At 36.4% G+C, this 11960-nt stretch overlaps 1 protein-coding gene across 1 annotated transcript; it reads right to left on the bottom strand.

Annotated features, from left to right (window-relative positions):
* Positions 1 to 217: 217 nt before the first annotated feature.
* LOC127628898 (rho-related GTP-binding protein Rho6-like) lies at positions 218 to 11172 on the bottom strand. The gene is made up of 5 exons (XM_052105854.1): positions 10945 to 11172; positions 10461 to 10548; positions 3477 to 3586; positions 3240 to 3374; positions 218 to 3145 (listed from the first exon to the last, which is right to left on the bottom strand). Exons 1-5 carry the CDS (start codon positions 11062 to 11064, stop codon positions 2900 to 2902), a joined length of 699 nt encoding a protein of 232 aa, XP_051961814.1. The 5' UTR covers positions 11065 to 11172; the 3' UTR covers positions 218 to 2899.
* Between the last annotated feature and the right edge of the window lie 788 nt (positions 11173 to 11960).

Genomic DNA, 11960 nt, shown 5'->3' with positions numbered 1-11960 from the left:
GTGTGTGTATGTATATGTAACACATGAAGCATAAACAGTTTTAGGCGAATTATATCTTAAACTACAAAGAGTGCAGTCTATGCCACCTATTCCCATTTGAACACTTGACTAGTGGATAAATTGTGATTGTAGTTCTGCTTCTAGTAGAAATATTCAATGAAAACACATAGTTACATTTACTGACCAAATTAAGGTTTTAATTAATTTAAGAGCAACACATGAGATCAAAGACAAGTGAAAAATAAATGAACAATATTCAATATAAAATACATTGTCTAAAATATTTGAATATAGACCACATAAACAAAACCAGCAATAACAAGCTTTCATCAACAAGTTACACATTACATTGCACACACAATCATAATGTCTGTTTTTAAATTGTATGCTTCACAGACATCATTTAAAGGGCTGTATACAAATTATTATGCACAACATACAGTATTTACGTCCAGACTTAATTAACAAAAGGAAGATTGTGGAGGTCTGCCACATAAAAGAGTTCTACTAAACAAGACAACAGTAACAAATTCATATCAAGATGATGGCCTGTATGAGTCATATATTGAACTATAAACTAACTATAGCCATGATGACCCTATCTGGGAAGCTATATGTTAATCTACAGTGAGAGAACCTGTCCTTATTTTCTCTTTTTTACCCCCAGTTTCTCTCTTTTTCTGTCTCTCAATTTCTCTTGAGTGATTTTCAGATGTACAGTCCACCTTAATTGACTTGTCTGTTACTAGGCAACATTGTCAAATTAAGGGATTAGTGCATGTAGCATGGTATGATGCAGGTCTATGTATTAACAAACTTTTAAATGATTTAGAGTAAATGCCTGTAGTTTGGAGGTGCAATTATGCCAACACTAGTTAATATATACAGTATTGTCTCTATTATTCTAAAGATAGTAATTTAGCAAATTTAGGTTAACTGACTGAATCTGCATTTATCACAATATCAGATGCTACAATTGACAAATTTCCATAACTTCCAACTTTCTGGACTAATAAATTATGTTTATCAGAAGATTAAAATTTTGAAGTAATTTAAGACCAAATTTCATGTTAGATGTCCTCCCAACATATTTAAACCCTCAAATCACTGATGCAGTTATGTAAATTATTTGGCCTTCCCTTGCACTTTTAGATGCTTTCAGACAATGTTCAATGACAATAATGACAAACCCCAAAGAATTCAATTAAGTTAAAAAAAAAATCGGAAATGTGATTCGGTGAATTCAAGTAAAGCGAGACACTTAAGTTTTAGTGTTTAATATTTGTTTTGTTTTCCTCCGTATAGTATAATGGAAATCTTTAGCTATTTAAAATTGGATTGTGTGATGGGGCTAAGCCATTTGGCATATTTTAAAACAACGCTATTGAGAAATGATCATTAAGTGTCCGATTTTACCTGAATATTTGTGGTTATTTGAAAGATTTCTTGTAATGCCTCTCTGAGTACTCAGTTCATTTCTACATGGCCATTTATAAGCCCAAAGTGAGGATTTAGTTGTTTTATGATTAAGCATTGTACAACCAGGGTGGTGGGATTTAAAACAGAGATTACCAGAATAATGTTTAGGATGAAAGGAGAGTTCTCTCTGACTGTGAGACTAAATGCACCAGAATATGGGAAAATGTATTGCACTTCAATGTCCAGCCCAGATAATAACCAACATAGTACAACCAGGCAGGAATAATTTACATGTCTGTTTTTGAGAATTATGCCAAGATTACTTCCAGTTTAAAAAAAAAAAGAGAAAAACATCAACAGGCACATTCAAATTGTTCTCTCGCTTATGTAACATTGATCTGTTTTGGTGGACTGTCTGCAATGTTTTTTGTCCCCTAGTAATCCCACATTCTCCCTGCCTCTGACCTGCTCAGTCCATCTTCAAAATTAAATCAGAGAAAGATCTTATTTTCTAAAAAAAAAAAACAAAAAAAAACAAATTCAACAGCTGGAAGGGGTCAATATGGCAATAACTCCTGCATGAGCTCTGCTCTATACTGAGAAATTGCCTGGGAGAAATCCTGTCTCTAAAGGGCAGTGCTGGGCTTTAGCTCATTGGCTGAGATTTACGACTCATTCTCTGAATGCATGAAATTCTAGAGTAGACATGAGAATTGAAAGAGTGCATGTCAGCATCTCCAATATATTTGGATTTGACAAGTGTGATTGGATGCTCCATCTAGCTGCAGATTTATAACACTGTGCTCCTTTTCAGGAGGAAATAAAGTGTTTTTTAGCTCCTCCCTCGTGCTTTCATGTCTTCTAGATAATTCATTCACAGAGCTTTTGAATGTCACATGTACAACCAAAGCATAATCAGGTATAGAAACAGCGACTAACGCCAACCTGTACTCAATTGTCCTTTTATTTTTCAGTGTCCTTGTCTGACATGCCCAACCAGTTAATCTCACATCTACATCCACTAAAGGGCATACTGTGAAATAGAAGCACATCAGCTTCCTTTGAATAGTTGATTACGTTCACAGCTCAAACCCCATTCCCATAAAATGTACACACACTAACAAATTAAAAAAAAGCCAAATGTATTTTTACAGTGTCCAGTATGTAATGCATTTACAATAACCCCTCTTTGTCTGATTGATCATTAATACTGCAAAAATGCAGTTCATGTAAAGCTATTTGCTGGTAAAGGGAAATCAATCAATACTTTAGCATAAGGATTTATAACATTTAGCAAATGCTTTTGCTCATTGACACAGGAAGGAGCGTGTTTGTGGGTGGGGTGTCAGGATGGAAGAATAAGAACATGATTGTAGAGAGAGGGAGGGGTCATGAAACCTCCTCTCCTCTCAACCCCCCCCGATCAATCCTCTCGAAGTGCGAAACTTGTGTTTTTGGAGCTAGAGCGGCAGGTGTGGGCTCACATGATGGAGCAGCTCTTGGTTCTCTCCTTGGTGAAGGAGGAGGTAAGGAGCTCTGCCTTGCTGGGCAGGTGAAGGAGGCGTTTGGAGAGTCGACGTGTAGGGCTTTGCTTTATGGGTGCCTGCAGTTTGTTAATGCATGTGAGTGCAGCTGATCGAAACACGCTGTGGATGCTTTTCTCAGATGTGAATGCAGAGCATTCCAGGTACACCTCCGCTCCAACCTGCTTTGCCAACAAGGTGCCCTAAATACAAATAGAAAGACAAGATGGTCTAGAATCAGATACAGAAAAAGAAAAAAGTAGTCAGATTCTCTAAGGGAGGGTGCGATCAACTGACCTGCTCATGGGATATGGGTGTAAGTCTCTGATTAGACAGCTCCATCAAAGTGCAAACATCTGTGCGAAGGTCAGTCTTACAGCCAACCAGTAATATTCGTGTACTGGTACAGAAATCCACAATTTCTGCCTTCCACTGCAGAGATAGTGCTGTTATTACATTGCTATAACTTGTAAAAACTAATTTTTAATAAAGAGTATTTATTTATCATTAAACAGCCAATGTATGTCTCTTTACCTTTTTGAGGGTGCTTTCAACGGTGTCAGGTTGGCTTATATCAAAACAGAGCAAAACAGCATCTGCGTCGCTGTAGCACAGAGGCCTGACATTATCATAATATGGAGAACCTGCAAGAACAACCATACAAAAAACATTAATAACTTGAAACTTGTTATCAAACAAGAGATGTATATGAGTGAGAAAGGAATATTCTACAAATCCAGTTCCAAAAAAAGTTGGGACAGTATGGAAAATGCTAATTAAGACAAAAACGAGTGATTTGTAAATTCTATTTGCCTATATTGAAAGCGCTACAGCAACACATTTACATTTACATTTATGCATTTGGCAGATGCTTTTATCCAAAGCGACTTACAGAGCACTTATTACAGGGACAATCCCCCTGGAGCCACCTGGAGTTAAGTGCCTTGCTCAAGGACACAATGGTGGTGGCCGTGGGGTTAGAACCTGTGACCTTCTGATTAACAGCCCTGTGCTTTATCCACTGGTGGTGGCGACACATTATATGATGCAACACATTATATGATGTTTTACCTTGCAAATCTGTTTTTTAAAAATATACACTCATTTCAGATGATTGCAACACGCTCAAAAGAAGGTGGGACAGTCGTGTGTTTACCACTGTGTAACATCACCATTTCTTCTGTGTTTAGGCACAGAAGAAGCAGGTTTGTTAAGTTTAGCAAGCAGAACTATCCCCCAGTTCATCCATGAATCAGGTCTTCAGCAGCACAATTGTACGGGGCCTTCATTGCTGTAATGTGCACTTCATAATGTGCTACACATTCTCAATTGAACAAATCTTTCTGCATTAATAGTGCCCTCACAGATGTGCAAGTTACCCATGCCATGGGCACTGACACACCCCCATACCATGACAGACACTGGCTTTTGGACCTGACACTGATAACAACTCGGAAGGTCCTTGACCTCTTTTGACTCGTTGGACCACATTACACAATTCCTCTGTTCTACTTTCCATCTCAGATGAGATAGAGCCGAGAGAAGCCAGCGCTGCTTCTGGACAGTGTTGATGTAGGGCTTCTACAAAATCTGTGCAGGGTGAATGGTGTTGACTGTCAAAGGTTTACCAAAGTATTTCTAAGCCCATGTCATGACATCCATAACAGATGAATTAAGGTTTTTAAGACAGTGATGTCTGAGAGATCAGAGATTCACATTCAGAAGTGGTTTTCCAGCAGGACAACGCCAAATCACTTAATAAGTGTTATTAGAAGAAATGGTGAATTTACACAGTGGTGAACACTCGACTGACTTTTTTTGGAGTGTGTAATGTGATTTGAAATGCATGTATATTTAAAAGATAAAATATTTAATTCATAAGGTAAAGCTTAATGTGTTGCTGTAGTGTTTTAAATATAGCACAAGGTGAATAGAATTTGCAAATCACTCCTTTTGTTGTTATTAGCATTTTCTATACGTTTCATAATTTGGGTTGTAATATTATGGGGGAGATTTGGATTTGTGTCATGAGAAATTTCACCTTATTTGAAGTCATATTGTGGATCATTTTCTGATTAAAATCCAAATCACCCCCATAATGTAAATAGCAAACTGGTTGGCACTGGTTATGATAGGTGTGTGCTTGTGTGGGTGAATCTCTCTGAGATTCCTTTATTGCCAAAATGAGTTGCCAAGGAGGTCTTGCCCCTGTACACTCTAAACCTCATCTCCGTAGCTGTGGCAACAGCATTGAAAGATGTGCTCATAAACATGCTCCTACTGTGACTGTAGTATTTCAAAAGAAAATAATGGTAGTGCATTGAAGATGCATTTCACAATAATTAATGTATACTACATACAGTTGAAGTCAGAAGTTTACATACACCTTAGCCAAATACATTTAAACTCCATTTTTCACAATTCGTGACATTTAATCATAGAAAACATTTCCTGTCTTAGGTCAGTTAGGATCACTACTTTATTTTAAGAATGTGAAATGTTGATATTTCAGCTTCTATTTATTTCATCACATTCCCAGTGGGTCAGAAGTTTACATACGCTTTGTTAGTATTTGGTAGCGTTGCCTTTAAATTGTTTAACTTGGGTCAAACTTTTTGGGTAGCCTTCCACAAGCTTCTCACAATAAGCTGCTGGAATTTTAGCCCATTCCTTCAGCCAGAACTGGTGTAACTGAGACATGATGCCATCTATTTTGTGAAGTGCACCAGTCCCTCCTGCAGCAAAGCACCCCACAACATGATGCTGCCACCCCCATGCTTCACGATTGCGATTGTGTTATTCGGCTTGCAAGCCTCACCCTTTTTTCTCCAAACATAACGATGGTCATTATGGCCAATTGTTTTTCATCAGACCAGAGGGCATTTCTCCAAATAGTAAGATCTTTGTCCCCATGTGAACTTGCAAACTGTTGTCTGGCTTTTTTATGGCAGTTTTGGAGCAGTGGCTTCTTCCTTGCTTGGCAGCCTTTCAGGTTATGTCATTATAGGACTTGTTTTACTGTGGATATAGATACTTGTCTACTTGCTTCCTGCAGCTTCTTCACAAGGTCCTTTGCTGTTGTTCTGGGATTTATTTGCACTTTACGCACCAAACTACGTTCATCTCTAGGAGACAGAATGCGTCTCCTTCCTGAGCGGTTTGATGGTTGCGTGGTCCCATGCTGTTTATATTTGCGTACTATTTTTTGTACAGATGAACGTGGTACCTTCAGTCATTTGAAAATTGCTCTAAAGGATGAACCAGACTTGGCTGATTACTTTATATTTTCCCATAATGTCAAGCAAAAAGGCATTGAGTTTGAAGGTAGGCCTTAAAATACATCCACAGTTACACCTTCTGTCAGAAGCTAATTGGCTAAAGGCTTGACATAATTTTCTGGAATTATCCAAGCGACTTAAAGTCACAGTTAACTTGGTGTATGTAATCTTCTGACCCATTGGAATTGTGATAGTCAATTAAAAGTGAAACAATCTGTCTGTAAACTTAACAATTTTTTGGAAGGATTACTTGTGTCATGCACAAAGTAGATGTCCTAAACAACTTGCTAAAACTATAGTTTGCTAATATGAAATCTGTGGAGTGGTTAAAAAATGAGATTTAATGACTTCAACCTAAGTGTATGTAAACTTCTGACTTCAACTGTATATAGTGCTTATTAAGAGTGTAGATTTGTGTGAGTCTCTCTGGAAACACGTACTACTGCTGTATGTAGACAATAAGTCAGCTCACTTGATTTAGCGACAGAGAATATTTACAGGCACTACAGCAAAGAGAACAGAGATTAAGATCAATTTCATATATCAATTTCATATGATTAAACAAAATCATTAATCTGGTCTATCCATTTCAAAATATAAATTATGCATATTTTACTGCATTGTCATTTGGCATGCATAGGTTTTATGTATTTATTTTCTCCCTCTCTACTGGGAAGCAATTGCCCTTTACACCTAACCTCAGCTATAGTTTGAAAAATATATTATAAATACTGTGTATTTCTATTAAATAAAAATTCAAATGATAAGAGCATAATAGTGGCATACACCAGAGTCTCTCAAAGGCTCAGTTGGAGCCTCTCATGCCCATCTGCTCTTTGATCTGGTGTGTGTGTGAAGAGATGCCTGAAGCAGCGAGAGCCAGATGAGCAAATTCAATTAAAGCTTCTGTAATTAGTCGCGATTAGAGTGTGTTTGCTCACGTATGCTGATGCATTTTTGTGTGTGGGTGCATTGGTGCATCTAGCACTCTGCCTATGTTCTTCCTGAGCATCACCACATAACGAGGCTGTGCACAATTAAAAAAGCCTAACTGGCTTAATGAGGGAAAAGATGGGAGATGTTTGATGAGCACTGATTGGCTTGTCAAGCTCTGATCTTCCATACAAGATTCCTAGTCTGCTCTCTCAGTCAGCATGATAAAACGCAGTCCCCCCACAATTAACCTTTTTAATTCTGATCTGGATTCAGGGTTCAAGGTTAGTTTGTATAACTTTGTTTCATTGTCTTTATGTGCTGGGTTAGAGTGTGACTATTAGGGAAATTCCATTTGAGTGATTTTAAAATTCCATGATAGAGAGAGAATATGAATTAATGCAGAGCAGGAAAGACCTTGAAGGCTAAATTAAGAATGGACAGGATGTTCTCTAAATTTCCTCCTTGCTGTGAGTCTTGCGAATAACGTAATCAAATTAAAAACAAAGGAAAAATGCAAAACTATTGATTTAAATTTGATTTAATTCTCAGAGCTCATGTAGGTCTGTATTAAAAGGTTTATAAGTTATCATTAAAAATCAATTCCCCTATGGGAAAAATGTATGAAATTTTAACTTCTGTAATGGACTGTTGTGCTCTGTAGTAATGGCGTGTATATGTGAACAAATGTAATTATTTGATAATCTTTATTGAGCAAAAAACAGGATTAGTGACAACTAAATACTCTCCCTTATCAGGCACCTATTATAGAGAGGCAATATCTCATCCACTCATGCTAGCAAGGGGGTACTCAGTCAAGCAGCTAGGCATGGCAATTAACATAAATTCAGATTCATCAGGCATCACTGATACATTACAAAATGTACAACGCAACATGACCCTGAAGATCCCAGCTCTGCTATATATATATATATATATATATATATATATATATATATATATATATATATATATATATATATAATTTTTAACATATAATTTTTTTTTATTGGTGCATGGGGTGTACTTTTGAAAATGAAGAGAGGTGTAGAGCCAAATGGTTTGTTTGGTACATATCTGATGTGAGAACAATATTCATTTTTAGGAGAGAGATCTAAAAACTATTTAAAAAAACAAATGTCTTCACCTAAAACTCCATAACTAAAGCAGAACAGAAAAAATACTATTACTCAAACATTCCATGACTTTGTAATAGATAAGATTGTGAGAGTTTCAAGTATCTGTCTACTACCAGTCTAATCTTAATGATAGTTTTAATCAGACACAGACTAAATATTCCCTGCTCAAATGGCTCTATTCATTATTTCATCTAATTTGCAAGGCCACAGGCATTGGAGCAGGGTCTGACCTTTGCAATCCACTTCAGAGAAGACAGTCTCTTAAACGTCATCATGTCTTCGTCCTTCACTCAGAGACATTCCACAATGAGACATTCCAAAAACTGCAAACCTTGGCTCTTTCTGTCCTAACTTGGATTATTTCAATAAACATTTAGATGTCTTCTCTGACCCTTAGTCAGACAGAAGGTGAAGATGGCACACTGCCAGCATTTGACACTTGAGGGTAGGTCTCAGGTGTAGCAGCTGCCAAACCCTCTAACCCAGACACTGCAGCTTTACATATGTCAGCTTGCATTTCCTGGAGTTTTTTTCCCCCCACCCTGACACAGGGCTCAGGTGCTGAAAGTGTGTCTTTCTTGTAATGTCAATCCGACCTACTAGCCCAGCAACTATCAACACAACGGTCAAAATGCACACAAGCACACTAATGTACAAACATATATTAAAGAGTACAAAAACACTGGTTGCAAGAGTGGACTTGCAGCTATGAAATCACCTTAGGGGTCAAAAACATGATGCTCATTTTTTGTATTATTTTTTTTTTAATTCTAAAATACATTATAAAAGCAATTTTCACAAAAAAAAAAAAAAAAACACTTGAATAAACCTCTTCTATGATTAACATGTTTTCAATGAGTTCAAAATAATTTTGATATAATGTCATGTTTTGTAACAATATGTGTGTGTCTGGAGACAAATAAAAAATAATCAGTCATTAAAGCTGAAATTCTTGAAAAAATAAGTGTTGCCATGATTAATGCAGAACAACTTTTTTTTCCCCTTAAAAAATAAGCTCTGAAAGTTTTTAAATATTATTAATATTATTAGTATTCATTTAATATAATTAATAAAATCAAAGTCATTTGGTGTCATTAATGTGTATGTTGTCATTTTGATGTAAAAATCAAACAAACAAATAATTAAAAAAAAAACTGAGTGAACCATTTTAGACCCTCAAGTCTTGTGTATAGTCTATGTAATCAGAAGGTTGCTGGTTCGATCCCCACAGCCACCAGAATTGTGTCCTTGAGCAAGGCACTTAACTCCAGGGTGCTCCGGGGGGATTGTCCCTGTAATAAGTGCACTGTAAGTAGCTTTGGATAAAAGCGTCTGCCAAATGCATAAATGGTAAATGTAAAGGTTTTTTTTTAAATATCAGATATTTTGACAATTTAATAAAAAGACAAAATATGTTCAGGTCATATGGAGTAAAATAATCTTGATATTCTTGACTCAAATAAATTATATTAGTAAAAAAATATATTTATACATTTGAAAAATGTTAAAAAACTTTTTTGAGAGAATGATTAAGTTGTGTACACTCTGGTGTATTCAAGGTACAAGGAAAGTGTACCTTTTAAACCACATAACATTTAAAAGTAATTAAATCAATTTCTCTGTAGAAAATAAATAAATGTTTTTCAAAAAAATATTAAGACACAAATATAAACTTTTACAAACTTAACACGTTTTAAACTAGATTTTTCGAATATTTTCCATTTTTATCACCTCTGACAACATCACCTTATCACATTTGTCAATGACCAACATGCAGATTTACAGAAAATGTAAATCCAACTACATATCAATAAGGCCCACACCCAAATCTACATGACTAACACAAAATTACAAACAAGTATTTTTATTTTCACGCCTGAGAGACTATCTGAATGAAAGACAAAATTAAGCCAACTCTTATATTAAAAATCCAAGATGTTAAAGAACTAAAAAGGGGGAGAAATAACAGGGCTCATCAATCTTGGAAACGGGTTATTATGACGAGCATGTATATTTGAGATGACTTATGACGTCATTGTTTAAAACAGCGACGCTGCGGTGTACGACGAAATCAGCACGATAACTGTCCTCGAGGACATCTCTCACACCTTTGTTAATTTGTTTAAAACTACGACATTCCACAGTAAAGAAAAATCACTATTTCTTACCTGACGTGTCCCATAAACTGAGCTCCACGCGCTGCTCGTCTAGTTCCAGTCCAGCGGTGTAGTTCTCAAATACTGTTGGGACGTACGTCTATGTAAAGGGAAACGAAATAAACTCAAATACACATATTGAAAGAAGACGCAAAATAATCCGTTATAATTCGTTTACAATAACTGCACAAGACGTGTACATTGGGTTAATAACACTTCGATAAATACATACCTTCTTTGGAAAACAAGAACATATTTGGTTATGACTTTTCCGCAGAGGTCCTGATTTCGCAAGAATCAACACGTGCACAACAACTCACATGAGTTTAATACATAGAGAACATGTCTTTTATGCATGCACTGGATTATCAAACATAGTGCGTAATTCTTGTCCATACACGATGCCAGAAGCAGGAAACATATCACATTTTTACCCAGGTTGGCCTATACATATCAACAGCCGCTCAATTAATATGTTAGAGAGAGGAGGACATACCTCAGGATAGCAGTCTTTGGCCAAGACTTGCAACATTGCTGTTTTCCCGCACTGCACATCTCCTACTAAAACCAATTTACAACGTATTACCAAAGGCTGATTGACTCTTCGCTCCTTCATTTTACATAAGACGATCACGTAAACGGTGGCACTAGACTAGTCCTGTACAAGGTGATGGCACTCTAGTATGACCCAGGTCAGCTTGTTGTGACTGCATTGAGGTATGGACTAAAATCACCACTAAAGAGAGAAATACAGCACTGCGGCAATTTATACAGCTCCGCTATCCAATCAGCGCTGCGCTCTCTTCGGCTCGCGCTTGAGTTCCACTACCCTCGAAATGCGCCCACCCAGCTTAGAGTCTACGCGTTGATTTAGCCTATATAAATGTGTATTGTCTCCTAGTACGTCTAGCAATATTAAACAAACATATCATCATTTTAAGTGGTAAAAAGGATACAAGTTAGACAACGTTGTCTTTAATTTTTTAAAGGGATAGTTCACCTAAAAATGTAAATAATCTCATCATTTACTCCATACAATGCAATTGAATGGTGACCAGAACTCAGTGGTGACCAAAGGGGTTAAGGGACCCCCCCAATAGGCCAAAAATTTTAAACTGGTATCCCCTGGTATTTCATCAATACTACTGTAGAAACATAAATCTATTACCCTAGATGTTTTTATTTTTGCAGCGACACAACATGATATTGTCCATTATCTGTCCCAGTTTCCAAAATAGTCCAAACCATATATTTTACTTTGGAAAATGCTAAATATGAATTTACAGACTGTAACTGAGTGACACTGGCAGATTGAATCCTCATTTTGACCTCTCAATAATGGTAAGATATAATTCTTCTTTGATATATAATTGTTAGCACTTCTAAATTTCTAACATTAAATCATATTTTATCTTAGAACAACTAAACCATCGCTAGATTAATTATATGAACGCAGTTAATATGCACATAGTTTAGCCAGTAACAGTTTTATCTAGCACTACATGCTAGCTC

This window comes from Xyrauchen texanus, chromosome 35, assembly GCF_025860055.1.
Source record: "Xyrauchen texanus isolate HMW12.3.18 chromosome 35, RBS_HiC_50CHRs, whole genome shotgun sequence".
Lineage (NCBI taxonomy): Eukaryota > Metazoa > Chordata > Actinopteri > Cypriniformes > Catostomidae > Xyrauchen > Xyrauchen texanus.
Note: the sequence above shows the minus strand (reverse complement) of the source record. Positions and strands in the feature narration are given on the sequence as shown.